Source organism: Phoenix dactylifera, chromosome 3 (genome assembly GCF_051530095.1).
Source record: "Phoenix dactylifera cultivar Ajwa chromosome 3, Ajwa_hap1_PhDact_Kaust_v1.1, whole genome shotgun sequence".
NCBI classification, from domain to species: domain Eukaryota; kingdom Viridiplantae; phylum Streptophyta; class Magnoliopsida; order Arecales; family Arecaceae; genus Phoenix; species Phoenix dactylifera.
In genome coordinates, this window is record NC_143192.1 from 42,807,474 (window position 1) to 42,823,178 (window position 15,705).

A 15,705-nucleotide genomic window follows, 5' to 3' on the forward strand; every position below is an offset into this window, starting at 1 on the left:
ATTTCAAGTAGGACCGACTTCCAGAAATCAAAATGAAATGACCTATAATCTCTTGTCCCGGACCTCCATGTCCACCGCCATCTTAGCAGTGTTGCAGCACTTACCAAGAGTACACATCCAGCTTGGTCACCTGCAGCAATCAAATCAAAGATCATCATAACTTCCGACAACTTGGACGATGATGGGAAGCCAATGAAGGATGAACAACTCCAAAAGGCTAGCTTTCTTGCAGTGGGCGCTGGCCTTGTGAACCCCTCGAAAGCAGTCGATCCAGGTTTAGCGTGCGACCTGGACGTGAAGGATTGCATAGCTTATCTTTGCGGGCTGGGATACGCAGCCAGGCAAGTGGAAGTGATCACTAGACGCAGTGTCGTCTGCAGAAATGTCCAGAAGATCAATGGAGAGTTGAACTATCCATCGATAATGGTGCATTCAGATAGCAGCGTTTCAGTTAAATGCCCCGTGACAAATGTTGGGAAGGCAAACTCAGCGTACAGGGTCAAGGCGGACATGCCCAAGAGTGTCTCACTATGTGTGACACCTGCGAAGAAAAGCTTCACAGTGAGCTTGAATTGGAGGTCCAGAACCCGGCTCGGTATTGTTAAAAAAAGAGGTAAGCGGAATCAAGTCAAAATGATATATATCACCTATTCTTGTTGCGCCAAAGATCTTACATTTTTAAAGGAAGTGAAGCTACATTTCTTTTCAATTTCCATTCAAAAGTTCCTAAGTATTTCCACGCCCAACAGTGTAGGCCATGCTGAAGGAATTTGCGATGGATTTCAAAAAATTATGTTGTGAGCAAGATTCGCCAAACCGGTACTGAGACCTAAACCGGTTGGCATCCGGTATGGGTCGGTACCAGTTCGAATCAAGTAAAATCGGACGAAATCATCCGATTTTAGCCAAAGCCAATCAGGTTCCAGCCCCCTAGAAGCTGGAACCGTTATCAACTGCCGAACCGACTCGGTCGGAGATCAAGTCGGCTCGGTTCGGGCTGAACTGGCAGGTTCAGCTCGGTTCAACTTTCTTTGGTTGTGAGAAGTCCAATCCTTATCTTTCCACTTAAAAAATAGGGAACTCCAATTGCCAACATAAAAGGTTAGATTATCATCAGAAGATATAGCTATTATAGCGAACACAAATAAGTAATCCATCTTGTGCAAATAAGCTAGCTTCCAAGACAGGATAAACTCTTGAATTTGAAATGCTAAATATCAAGATGAAAATGTAACGTAGCATAGCTTGATGAGCAGGGCATTCTAACTCCTTTATTGCCATGCATAGAGTTCTAGTCCATTATGGCGACGATGTTGCATAGCGGTATGAATTTTCTTGTCTGCCGATTTAACAACATTGAGCCTTCATTAGCAGACATTGATTCTTTACTAGTTATAAAATTTGTCTATCCCCTAAATATTTTGTATAGCAAGTATGTAGACATGCCTTGCACTCCTAGGCCAAAAATATTAAAAGAAAAGAAGCTTTTTTATTTAATTATTTCTAGATTTTGATATGAGGATATCTCTAACTAAAATGCTAGAAGGATAATCTAGTGGCTTCTTGTGCATCTAATTGAGGAGATATTTCGGGATCAAATAAAGGGGCAGTTAGTCAATGTAACCTTCTTTTGTGCCATGGGTTTGTCACTCACAGTCTAGAGCACTCTAATCCAACCTAGCTATTGACATTAAGTACGATAAAGAAAAATAAGTATGACCGAGTTTGACCTAGACTATCTTGCAGCATTTTAAATCCTATAGGACAAGGGTGCCCTAATTTCTCCATAAATTCCTTTTTCCTTTCTTTTTTTTTTAATTTCTTTTTTTTCCTTTTTCTTCTTCCTTTCTTCATTCTTTTCTTCTTTCTTTCTTCATTCTTTTCTTCTTCCTTTCTTCCATTCTTTTCTTTTTTCCTTCTTTTCTTTTCTTCTCCCTTATCACAATCTAGGACATCACCCAAAATAGCTAGCTAGAAGATATTTTTTAAATTCCTTAATCCTATATAAGTATCCAAGATCTTTCCGACGAATAACCGATGTGAGACTGAACACACGCTCACTCCCCTAGTTTAAGCCCTAACGTCATCGTCAGGTTAAGAGTCCAAATCCATTCAAATCTAATTATCAGCACCACGATCGGCCTGTAGTTACTTTTAATGAGCCCGTGCTGCAGTGTTCCTTAGTCTATATGGGCCATGGGCCGGATTCACTTTGATAAAATTTGTCACAATCCAGAATCTCACCCAAAATAGCTAGTTGAAAGGTATTTTTAGGTTCCTTAGCATATATAGTACCCAAGATCTTTCCGACGAATAATCAATGTGGGACTAAATACACACCTGCATGGATCCTTACATCTGTTCTATTCTTTCTTGTTTTTTTTTTCATATCTTCTTTCTTCCTTTTTTACTATTTTTTCTTTCGTTTGTTTCTTTTTTTTTCTTCTTCTTTTGTGCCTTTGTTTTTTCATTTTCTTCTTCTTTCTTTCTTTTCTTTCTTTCTTCTCTCTTCTTCTTTCTCTGCGTGGATAGGTTTTGAAGTTCCACCCATCTTCAGGTCATGTTTTCTCACAAAAACAAGATGGGATAGTCAAGACGTCCTCATCTCGTCAGAACTTAAACCCTTCACAATTATTGTGCCGATGAAAAACAAAAAGAGAATTGTTGTGCTTGATATCGAAAAGGAAATTGTGATTGCTCCCGCTTTTGTGCAATCTGGATAAGACGTCTTCTTTTCTTAGGGCTCCTCACGACATGATGATCCCAGTCACACCACGAATTCCCTTCTGCACCATGGTTCTCACCACTCACACTCAATAGTATATGATCAGTCTTTTTGTCATTCATCTTAGTATAGGTCTTTTTGCCATGCATGCGTCAAAACTACAAGGTCTGTTGAGTAACAGTAATTGTTGCCTCCTCCAGTGGTTCCGCCATCCTAGGTCATAAAGTAGCCCTGGATTAGTAGCCTTTCATGTGCCTTGCAGCCCGCATTTTCATGTTGCGCATCCAGACCAGAATTCCCATCGATCATTGCCCACAACATCGGAAGTTTTGATGCTAGCAGACTTCATTGCGGTCAGTGACGAATCAGGATGGGCACTCTTAGTGAGTGCTACAATGCCTATCAAGTGAGGGTTTGCCATGGAGGTACCAGATATAATGTTGTACATTGACTTCAGATCCCATCTGGACAGGCCAGGCAATCAAGATGTCAAGACCCAGTCTCAAGATATCAGGCTTCAGAATGCCAGGGCTAGCTTAGCTATGTTCGGTCCCCTAGATGATGAGACCACCACTGCCAACGCCCATTACCTTCCAGCATTAGAAGTTAGCTATGCTGATAAATCGAAGATCTTGTCGTACGTCAATTCCACCAAAAATGCCACTGCTACGAACGTCACTGGGGTTCCAGCATTCAGAGTGTTCGCATTTTACAGCCTGACACTTATCTTCCTTATAGATCACTGCCATATAACAATGGTGACCATAGCGTTATCTGGGACTTCCATGTGGGCTCCCATATATAGCGTTAGTGGTGTTGCAGCACTTGTGAAGAATATGCATCCAGACACTCCCATATATAGCGATCATAGCGATCTTGATGACATCAGATACCATGGTCATAGCGGAAAGCTAATAAAAGATGAGAATTTCCAGCTCGCTTGCTTCTTAATTTGCCGTGGGTGCTAGACATGTAAATCCATCAAAGGCCACCAATCCAGGTTTGGTATATGACTAGGATGTCGAAGACTACAAAAGTTACCGATGCGGATTGGGTTATAGAGATGATGAAATGGACAAGAAGACTGGTGAAGCAGAGCTGAACTATCCTTCGACAAAAGTAACTCAAGCCTGCAACAAGGTGATAGTGTACTCTATAACAAATGTGAGCTCAGCATACACTATGAAGGTGGACATGCTAGAGGGATCGCACAAGAGAAATTGAAATTCTCCAAGGTGAATATGAAGAAGGTATTCAAAGTGAATTCTAGTGGCAAAGACCATGCAAAAGGAAATTTGTTGTGAGTTTGAGATAAGCACATTGTGAGTTGTCATCAATTGAGAACAATTGGAAGCAGCAGTAAAAGAATTGACAATCTATTGACTCCAATGAAGCAAGCCTAGAAAAGGTTTTCCTTCTATAATAAAAAAGAGTAATGTAATCTAAATGATAGCCATCAATCTGTTTAGCACCTTTATGTGTGTTTGTTAGTGAATTTTGATCAATATTTGTGGTTGTATGAGGTTTTGTTGTGCTAGAAGATGGACTTGTTGCTGGTTGTCCATGTTGTGCCCATGCCGAGCATCTCAATTAGTTGCTTAATGGTCCAGTTTTGCCTGACATGCATCCTGGCACCGGTATTCGACCTAAAGTATGAATTAGTCTATAGACAAGCTTAGACTTCATTTAGTATTGCTATAGGTAGTAGATCTTTTATTTGTAGAGCTTTGAGTAGTCGAGCTTTTGCTAGTAAGGTTTTCAATTAAAAGTTATTTGCTACTTGGAAAGCATTTTTCTAAAGTGTTGTAGAACTTTAATATTTTTTTAGCAACCAAATTTAAAAAATATTTCTAGTATCAGGAAATGATAGTAGCCTCGTTTGACATTGCTTTTGGAGGGCAAAAAAATAATTATTGGAAGGTTCGAGTCTCTTTTGGGTGATTTTGAGATATTTAAGAAAAAAATTGAAATCACCTTTAGGCAGACTCTTATTGATATGATTGAGAAGCTATTTTTTCTAGATGAATGACCCAAGTTTGAGTCACAACAGCAATTTTTTTTAAAAAAAATTAAAAATACAATCTTATAACAAAATATACTATAATATAATATTATTATAAAATTATATTCTATTATATTTTAAATAATAATATTATGATATATTATATAATTATATTATTATATTATGATAATTTTACTACAATATAATAATAATATAGAATATATATTGCTATATATTTATAAGAAGTCTTAAAAAATATTATTTATTATATTATTTAGGTTCAATATAAAAAAAATAAATAAATGAAGAATCATAATAACAGTATTTGATAGTACAAACATTTAGATAAATTAAAGCACCATGTATCATCCTTCATTACCATTTCTTGATACTAAAAGCTCTTTCTCTATTTGGCTACTAAATGGATGTTAAAGTTCCATAGTGGTTTAGAAATATAGTAACCAAATAGTAAATAGCTTTTGATTAAAAACTTCACGCCTATTTACCACACCCAAAGCTCTATTGATAAAAACTCTACTATCTACAATAATGCTAGATGGGTTATCAATATTCAATACGTTTGGACCATCTAATGAAGGAAAGATTGTAGCAAAGAGTAGATGGTTGTAGAAGAACGAGAAGCAAAAATAACCAGTTGCAGTTTTGTTCTCACCCTTCTACATTCCAAATTTGAATTGTTTTCTTTTTCTATATCAGTCATCAAGGATCCTCATCCTTCTGCATTCCAAATTATTCTACGCTAGGAATTTTGTAGCTTAGTGCGAAGTCCTTTTTGGTCTAAGTATCACTTTTATATTATGCTTTTATTACAGGATTAAATCTCGAAGCTCTGACCTTAACTGTATTTACAACCAAGCAAGCTTTATTTTATGCACAATTCTCTTTTATCGATCTCTCTATTTTCTTTATTTTTTCAAAATCTTCTAGTTTTGTATCAAACCATTCTTCTGTAATTGATTCAACATCGTCTGAGATTTGCTTGTTCGCAAGTTATTAGATGCAATTTACCAATCTGCTGCATGCTATTATATATTCTTAGGACATAACTACTGTTTATTTTGCCTACTCTTTTACAAATACCGAGAGATATCGCTTTTTCTGGATGGCCTCGAATGTGGCAAACTACTCTGGGAGAGTGCTTTGGATTGATGGGAGAGAGCTGCTTAGAGCACTTCAAAATTTGGTTATATTTTGACTTTTTTAAATATATTTATACTAAAAGTGCAAGAGTCATCCATTATAGCAAAAAATAAATAAATAAATAAATAAATAAAAGAAAGAAGGAGAGACATTACTTTCTCTGCCAAACGCACTCAAGATTCCTCCGCCCCACTAATAATGCAATCTTGTTCTTGCCTTTTTGGCCATAGTGTTCTTTTTGTTGCTTTTTTTTCAAAAAAAAAAAACTTTTTTCAGGATTTCTGTAACTGGCATCCCCACATCGAAGGCGTGTTTGCTTGATATCCAAAGAATAATCTTCTCTCTCTCTCTCTCTCTCTCTCTCTCTCTCTCTCTCTCTCTCTCTCTCTCTCTGAGTGGTAACGGAGTTACTTTCAATTACTCCAAGATATTCTTATTACATGCTAATTCCCGGTCGAGTCAGTTATGCAACCCAGTCATCAACATGTAGCTTAGAAAGCAGATGTTTGATTTCATCTCAAACACTGGACCCCATTATCATGAAATCATGGCAATAGGCACTGCTAGTATCGCATGTGCTCTTCCATTGATATCATCAAAAGCACAACGGAGATAACATTTCACAGTGTGTGAGCGACCATCCAGCGAAGCCCACTACAGTGCATCGTCGTGATGGTGCCACCACTGGTCGCGGAGGGCCTGCCACGACCGTCGTCATCGCGTTTGGTCCACAATCATTTCCCTTCCCACGACAGCAACATGAGGGGCTCTCACGATTCCACCACTTTGCTTGCGTCGAACGGAGCCCAAGAATAATCTCCAGTCACCAGCGGGAGATCTTTTCTATCCTGTGATTGATCCCATCCATTTGGAGATGGGTGTCGGTGATTTCTGCTTTTCCAAGATGGCCAGTGTTTTTCTTATCTGATCACCTTCGGTGGAGACGGACTTGGTTGTGGCCGGGAGCGTACCAAAGGATCATTTTAGTGGCACAGCCACAAGCACAGTGTGACCTGGAAATTTCATATTCCCATTCGAGTCCTGCGTCCCTTCTATTTAAAGCTCTCCTTGCACTTCGGGATGCCAAGACGCTCTACTTGTAAAATGCCTCCCATGATCTCTACTGCAGGTATGCATAACTTTAATTTTATTATTTTAAATGTATATATAGCCTCTGTTTTTTTAACTCGTAAAAATATTATAGTGACCTATGCTTACAGTTTCCATCCCTGTTAGACCATTAAGAGAGTAAGAGATTTTACAAGTTTCTCAAGAGCATGTAATCTTTTAGAAGATGGAGTTTGAGACGCGATCCATTTTGAAGGACTAAATGCTAATTTAGTATCAAACTTTGATATTGACCATCTTTCCAAGCTTGGATACCCTTGAACAGCTGATTTGCTTCGGTCATATAGTACTCTGCTGGTTTATATACATAATTCAGACACTTGGAAGCTTTAGCATGCAATTTCTTTTAAATTTGCTTCGTCTTCTCAAATAAGCTTTTGTGAAAACACAATCCCTAGCTAGAGTTCACCTGCTTAGTAAGTAATCACTTTCAAATCAAACTAAATACTAGCATATCGCTATATTGCTTGCATTTTTATGCTTTATTTCAAAATGGGAAGTGATTATATTCTCTGTTGGGGCATTAGGTTGGGAGCAAAATAATCTCTTTCTGTACATCATAAATCTCGTTAGTCCATAATTTACATATAACTAGGATAGTGCTACTTCAGACTTGATTTCTCACAAAAAAGTTCTGATAATCTTCCCAATAAATTTCCAGGGTCATGTTCAGGCTGACCTTCCTGTGGAAGTTAGGAAGTGTATATATGTATATATATAACCAAGTAGTACTACTTCTGTATAAATTTCGCATCTACCACCATTATCATCCTTAATTCCATTCATCTACCCATATGATGTCCCATCAAGCATATCTATTAGACCTTAGGTGAATAACCAGAGGCAACACAACGATGCATATGATTTTCTGATTTCTAACATATATATCTAATTCAGAAATATCACTAGACTTGATGTAGACCACTTTGACTACTACAAGTATTCACAAGGATTACCAAACTCGATGTGATCGACTTTGGCCACTACGAGTATCTACGGGGATCGCTAAGCTCGATGTGGAATATTTTGACTACTACGAGTATTTAAGAGAATCACTAGGCTCAATGTGGAATATTTTGGCTACTACGAGTAGGGCTAGACAGGGTTCGCGAGTAAGATCTGCCATATTGAGAAGACGAGTTATAGACTAAACTTTAGGAGGCCATAATTTGATCATACGATTTTCGATTGAGATGATCTTTTTTTTTTTTTTTGAAATTGGGTATCTTTTTGATATCTACAACTTTGGGCCAACCTTTTAGAATCATGCCAAAATTCTATCATTTAAGCTCCAAAACGAGCTAATCAAACCAAAAATTTTCTTTTCGGATAAGACTTTGAACGAGCGTAGCTCTCTATTTGAGAAAAATCAGGTGGAGCGACAGAAGGAAGAATTGATATAAAAGTTGAGATTTATATCCTCAAGATTTTTAATATTTTTTACTAAAAATGTCTATTTTAGGAAAAAGAGTTCCACTATGATTAGAAAAAGGAATCTAACTCAAATTATATTAGGGTGGACCTCACATTATAAATAGATGCTATATACCTCTTTTTTTTTTAAGATCAATGAAAGAAAAGAGAACTTAAAGCTCTACTTTCGAGAATCCTTCATCTTATTCTAGTTTTCTATTGAGAGATTTGAGTTCAGCAAGTTGAAGAAAATCTTTCTTCTTTTTAATTGGATTAAGTTAGTATCAGAGCCATAATCTTACCTGGTAGAATTCTAACTTGATCAGATTAGATCAAATTGGTATCAGAGCTTTAGTCCTCTATATTTGTAGGGGCCTCTCTTCATGATCTAGATGCATGAGCAGTACAAGTAGTCAAGAGAAGGGCTATCTGTGCTTGAACTATGTTGAAGGACAAAGTTGAGTATGGCTGCTATTTCTATCTCGACGAATGTTGAGATAATGAAACGTCTCACACAACTAGAGGAGATCAGATAGCCTAACCCACCAAGATTATGTCTCGATTGGCGGCACCTTCAACACAAGCACCAGCAACTCTATTTCCGGTCAAAACTAAGCGGTTCAGTCGCGAGGTAGGAAAGCAAGCATTTTTCCATCTTCAGTTTCAATTTAGCAGGAGCTAAATTCTCTAAACAAGAAAAGCTGTGATTCCAGAAAATCACTAGACTCGATGTGAACTACTTTGGCCACTATGAGTATTTAGGAGGATCACCAAACTTGACGTAGATCACTTTGACTAATATGAGTATCCAAGGGGATCACCAAACTCGATGTAAAATACTCTGATCACTACGAGGATCACTAGACTCGATGTGGAACACTTTGGCCACTACCAGCAGGACCAGACAAGGTTCAAGAGTGAGACCCGCCATATCGGAAAGTCGAGTCGCAGGCCAAACTTTTGAATGTCATAATTTGGTCGTATGATGCCCAATTGAGATGATCTTCTTTTTTTTTGAAATTAGCTACCTTTTCGAGATCTACAACTTTGGGCCATCTTGAGTTTAATTGGACCAAAATTCCATCATTTAGGCTCCGAAATGGGCTGGTCAAATCGAAAATTTTCTTTTCGGATAAGACTTTGACTGAGCGTAGCTCTCTATCCGAGGAAAATTAGGTAGAGTGATAGAAGATAGAGTTGATGTAGAAGTTGAGATTTACCTCATCAAGATTTTTAGTTTTTTTATTAAAAATGTCTATTTTTAAAAAAGCGTCTAATTAAGATTAGGAAGAGAAATCCAACCTAAATTATGTTAGGACAAACCTCACATTATAAATAGAGGCTATGTACTTCATTTTTTTTTTTTTAAAGATCAATAAAAGAAAATGAGACTTAAAGTCCTATTTTCGATATTTTTCTATCTTCTTCTAATTTTTCTTTTAAAAGATTCGAGTTGAGTAAGTTAAAAAAAATCTTTCTTCTTCCTAATCAAATCAAGACTTCAATTTGACAGGCCAGCGATGAGCACATGGTGAGCTACAAGCTCCCACCAAGCTTGCCTATCAAGCCATGGCCAATGCAACAAGTTGTATACTTCTAAGTATGCAGCTGCTCTAGTTGTTATCAGGATATGGGCTACGTCTTCTGCGTGAAAGAAGGATTCACCTTCCTTCCTTCATATAAATCCATTATTGGATCACCTATAGTGCAGCTCTTAAAGCATTTCAAACTTCATCATTTATTAACCTGCATAGATCTCAAAGTGACCGACGGTGGACCAGGGGGAAGGAAGGTAAATCTGTTTTTTTGCACGAAAGATGTGACCCTTTCTGTTGTTGTAGTGGGTTCATCTATTTTTGCCTGTGAGATATAAATGATATGGAAGGGGAGTACGATGCTTGCGTTAGTCACGTTTAAATCAACTGGCTCAGCAACACTAATTTGTGCCCACGTAGATATTTGATATTTCCATGCTAAATTGCAAAGTAGTCTTTCCCCAACTAAACCTTAGTTTTTGACGGCTACTGGTGGACGTAATTGACGCATGCCACCATCCATGAACCTCTCAACTAGTTAGGCCATATTATTAATTATTAGCACCAAATGTCCCTTGAGTACCTCATTAATAAGAGTACTTGTCATGCATCTATGCAGCTAGAGTGATGTCTCGGATATCTGTTCTGCTTGTGCTGCTCCCTTTTGCACCAGCGGCAGGCCGGCAGCACTCCTCGGACACCCAGACCTACATAGTCCACATGGACGCTACCAAGGCCGCAGCTCTCGATCGCTCCCTTGGTGGAACCAGGAGATGGCCTGAAGCTGTGCTCGAATCCCTACTCCTACTCTCCTCTTCAGAACAAGAACGAGAGCTAGCTCCACCACCCCAGCTACTTTACGTCTATGACACTGCTCTCTCGGGCTTCGCCGCCAAGCTTTCACCCAAGCAAGCAAAATCTCTGCAGCAGCTCGATGGTTTTCTCTCTGCCTATCCCGACGACACGTTGATCCAACTCCACACCACATACTCCCCACAATTCCTAGGCCTAATGCCCGGCAAAGGCCTGTGGACATCGCCCAACTTAGCTTCCGATATCATTATCGGTGTGGTCGACACCGGAGTCTGGCCCGAGCATGTTAGCTTCAGCGACGCCCACATCTCCGGCAGGCCCACCCGCTGGAGAGGCGCTTGCGAAGCGGGCACCAAGTTTTCCTCCAACAACTGCAACAACAGGCTGATTGGTGCTCGCGCCTTCTGGAAAGGCTACGAGGCTTTAGCTGGACCGATAAATGAGACTAGAGAGTTCCGGTCGGCGAGAGACTCCGAAGGGCATGGCACTCACACTGCATCAACTGCAGGCGGCGACATTGTTGCCGGTGCTAGTCTCTTCGGCAATGCTAAAGGCTCAGCAAAGGGAATGAGGTACACCGCAAGAATTGCTGCCTACAAGGCTTGCTGGAACTCAGGCTGTGCCGATTCCGATGTACTGGCTGCGGTGGATCGGGCTGTGGCGGATGGTGTGGATGTCCTGTCCCTCTCACTTGGAGGTGGATATCGGCCTTTCTATTCTGATAGCATAGCCATTGCCGCCTTTGGAGCTATCCAGAAGGGCGTATTCGTGTCATGCTCCGCCGGAAACTCGGGCCCTTATGAAGCCACCGTGACCAACACTGCACCATGGGTCATAACGGTCGCTGCAAACTACTTGGATCGAAGCTTTCCAACTGCAGTAAAGCTTGGTGATGGCCGCACGTTCAAAGGTGCGTCTCTTTACTCAGGGTCGCCCACAAAACTGCTGCCCATCGCCTATGACAAGACCGCCGGAGGACGAAGTGCACGATATTGTGGACCGGGCTCCCTCTCACCAAAGCTTGTTAAAGGAAAGATTGTCGTCTGTGAACGGGGCCTTGTTGGGCGGACCCAGAAGGGGGAGCAAGTTAAGCTCGCCGGAGGCGCCGGAATGCTGCTGGTGAGCTCTCAAGAACAAGGGGAAGAGCTATTTGCTGATCTCCACGTTTTGCCTGCTTCGTCACTAGGGGCAGCTGCCGCAAAAGCAATTAAAACCTACATTACTTCTTCGAAGAGGCCCATGGCCATGATCACATTTCTCGGAACGTCATACGGGCAGCCGGCACCAATGATGACTGCATTCTCGTCAAGAGGACCAAGCTTGGTCGGCCCGGACATCATAAAGCCTGACGTAACCGCACCAGGCATGGGTATACTAGCAGCATGGCCACCTATTGTGAGTCCTTCCCATATTGAGAGTGATACACGTAGGGCTAATTTCAATATAATCTCCGGCACCTCCATGTCTTGCCCACACGTCTCCGGACTCGCAGCACTCCTTAAGGCGGTCCATCAGGACTGGTCTCCAGCTGCGATAAAATCGGCATTGATGACCACTGCTTACACTCTCAACAGCAAGAATGGCTACATTGTGGACGTTAGCTCGGGATTGCCGGCAACTCCATTTGTGTTTGGGTCAGGGCACGTCAACCCCGAGAGAGCTTCGAACCCGGGCTTGGTCTATGATATTAGTCCGAAGGACTACTTGGATTACCTCTGTAGCTTGAACTACACTTCCCCACAGCTGGCAACATTGGCCCGGAAAAATTATAGGTGCCCGAAGAACAGAATACTTCGCAATATCAGGGACCTGAATTACCCTTCTTTCTCGGTACTATTTGAAAGTGGAAGCCCAAACTCTACCGTGACGCAAACAAGGACCGTGACCAATGTGGGGCAGGCAAGATGCAGATACACGGTGAAAGTGCGTGAGCCGAAAGGAGTCACCGTAAATGTGGATCCGAAGGAGTTGGCCTTTGTGGAGATGGGACAGAAGCTTAGTTACAAGGTGAGTTTTCTTGGGCTGAGTGGAAGTGACTCTTGTTTCGGAGAGTTAGTTTGGGTGTGTGGTGAGTTCTCAGTTAGGAGTCCGGTTGCGGTGACATGGCAATAGACGGATCTATTTACCGAAATTTCGGAGGAGTTTGCTCACGAAGCCTTCCAGGCCCCTGCATCTCTGCAAATTTCTGCGATATCACCACTGGCTTTACGTAACAAAATCATTGCATATGCTAGATTTTAGTAGGAGATACGGAACAGAGGAATGCTTACACTTTTAGCAAGTAATGGTGTGGTGCAACATTGACATTTTACTTTTCATCATGCGGGCAAAGTTCCAAATCACAAAAGATTGGGGACTGATTATTGATGTCTGGATATGTGTTCGATGAATTATCACAAGCTAGGAGTTGATGAGAAAATTACAATAGTTTATTGTCAAAAATTGGCCAGTACAACATCAATATATTTTTTTTTGAGTAGAAGCACATCATCAAATATGCAAACGGAAAAATAACTTAAGCAATAGAACATCTATTACGACCATGCGAGCGTATATTTAATCCCACATCGGTTATTCGTTGGATAAAACTTGAGTACTTATGCAGGATCAAGAAATCTAAATAATACCTTATGAATAGCCATTTTGGGCGAGGTTCTGGATTGTTATAAATGGTATCAGAGCAGATCCGACTCATAACCTATGTAAACTGGAGGACATTACAACATATATCCATTGGGGCTGACTACGAGCCGATCGTGGTGTTTGTGAATAGATTTGGATGGATTTCAACCCTTAGCCTGACGAAGACATCAAGGCATGAATGGAAGGAGTATGCGAGGACCCGTGTGGGCGTGTATTTAGTCCCACATCGGTTATTCGTTGGGTAGACTTTGGGTACTTATACAGGATCAAAAAATCCAAATAATATCTTCTGGCTAGCCATTTTAGGCGAGGTCCTGGGTTGTTACATCATCAATTTCAAATGAGTAAAATTTTTATCTTAGATAGGATGACTATTTATTTTTACAATCCACTACTATTGATATAGGCGACAGAATCCATCAGCTTTCACTGTAACCGAAAAGTAAAATATTTTTAATAAAAATAACATTGGTGTAGACTTGTGCACCACATACTAAATAAAATTAGCCCAAATCTGCTTAGGGTCTGGTTGTATGCGAAAAAATGATTCATCTTTTTTTTTGCTACGTGCACTGTTAGATCGCCCAATAGCTCCTATAGGATCTGCATAGGTAGACAAAAGAAAGAATTTGGGATGCTTTGAAACCTGTCGATTCATGATCCAACGGTTGATGTTGCAAAAAAAAGTTTAATCGTTCTTTCGTGCAAAAGATTCAACTCGACCCCGATCTGCTTGAGTGTCAAAAATACTTTTTGCTTGGACTTTCCACAAAAATAGCTTTCCAATTTTAACAGTGAGGCCACAAAAGTCTTTTTCACTGTAGCTAAAGTATTGATTCTCACTATAAATTACAAGAAAATATTTCAATAGAAAGCTAGAGTGCAAGATATCTATCATGGAAAGAAGGATAAGTCATGTCGGCATACCAAACAAACTATTTGATAAATTTAGCCATTGATCTAGATATGGTAAAGCAAGGGATCATTAAAGGTATCTCAATTCACTTATTGTTAAGCATACCGGCGTCTGCACGGGAATGGAAGGCTGCTGCTCTGTCTGCCATCGAGTTATCGGTTTCACAAAATTCTCGTGAAGGAGGAATAAGCACTAACGCAAAATGTTTCCTAGCATTTCCAGTACGGTCAGCATGCAAAAAAAGTCAGAGAAACTCATTCGCACTTAAACAAGCAGCTAATATAGGCTCTCGAACCAGGCACTTGCAACCATAATTGTAATTGTAGGCAAGTCTTTTAAAACTGGAGATGTCATCCATCTCTATACATGATATGGAAAGTATGGTAAAAATCAGCAAAATAGGAATATCTCAAGATTTTGGCCATGATTTTGGATCCTGACAGTAATACACTTAATTTTTGCACTAGTATCTGCTATACTATGTTATAACACTGTTATTACTGTATTAAAACAAACATTCTTTAATCATAAATTATTATTATATGCCGTATATGCTGAGACAAATACCAACAGTGACGAGTGAACAATGGGTTCACTGGAGCTGCATGATGATGGACTAAAGCTGTCTTTTGTAATACCCTAGAAAAAGAAAAAGAAAAAAAAAGGGCTTGTGGGCCGGCCTGGAATGGCCAGGCCCAGCCCGACCTCGCGGACCAACCCTTGGGCTTGTGGGCCGACCTAAGTAGGCTAGGCCCAAAGCAACCCGTGCTCGGCCCGTCGAGGAATCGGGGAAGAAGAGCTTGGCTGGGAGTCTTCTTTCTCCCCAATTCTAGCGGAGAAGAGGACTCAAAGATCTTGCCTATAAATCTTCCCTTCTCCTCCTTAGATTTCCACCCCATGAATCGCCGCCAACTTTGAGTTGCCTTTTCTAGTTCTTTTCTTGATTCCTCACCGAAAACCTCATTAGAAACTTTGCCGAACCGAGGTAAGGCTCCTCCTGCTCCTTCTCTTTCTTCTCTATTTTTTTTCGGCCTTATTTGTCGTGATAGGAATCGGTAATCGTTGGTGTTGCAGCCAAAACAGGGGGTACTCTATTTCGGTCCTCGTCCCTCTTGTTTTGTTGTTGCAGGTCACCGTTTTGGTCGGGGCTGTGGTCGCCGTCAAGTGGGGGCTGGGCCGCCATGGCCGCCGCCCTTTGGACCTGTGAGGGGGAAGGGAGAAGGAGGCAGTCAATCGTGAAGAGAGGAGAGAGAGGGTTTCTCTCTCCTCTCTCTTTCTCTATCCTCTCTCTTGGTTTCTCTTTTTGTTTGTTTCTCTCTTTATGGGACTTTCTCTCTCTACCTGGATTATTTCTCTCTCTAGTTTCTCT

At 40.5% G+C, this 15,705-nt stretch overlaps 1 protein-coding gene across 2 annotated transcripts; it reads left to right on the forward strand.

The window, feature by feature from the left end:
- The first annotated feature begins 6,732 nt into the window (after positions 1 to 6,732).
- On the forward strand, positions 6,733 to 13,196 carry LOC103700189 (subtilisin-like protease SBT1.1). 2 transcript variants are annotated; one of them, XM_026801982.4, is made up of 3 exons: positions 6,733 to 7,017; positions 9,943 to 10,221; positions 10,584 to 13,196. In XM_026801982.4, the coding sequence occupies exon 3, from the start codon at positions 10,592 to 10,594 to the stop codon at positions 12,887 to 12,889; it is 2,298 nt and encodes a 765-aa protein (XP_026657783.2). In that variant the 5' UTR covers positions 6,733 to 7,017; positions 9,943 to 10,221; positions 10,584 to 10,591; the 3' UTR covers positions 12,890 to 13,196. The 2 variants fall into 2 exon arrangements, with proteins under 2 accessions (XP_026657783.2, XP_008780373.4); XM_008782151.6 differs by lacking the exon at positions 9,943 to 10,221 and having other exon boundaries at positions 6,737 to 7,017.
- The last annotated feature ends 2,509 nt before the right edge of the window (positions 13,197 to 15,705 follow it).

Excerpts from the sequence above, each read along its gene's own strand:
- LOC103700189 (XM_008782151.6), top strand. The coding sequence starts at position 6,969 with ATGCCAAGACGCTCTACTTGTAAAATGCCTCCCATGATCTCTACTGCA. Across the intron at positions 7,018-10,583 it reads TCCCATGATCTCTACTGCAG|CTAGAGTGATGTCTCGGATA; the intron begins GTATGCATAACT and ends GCATCTATGCAG.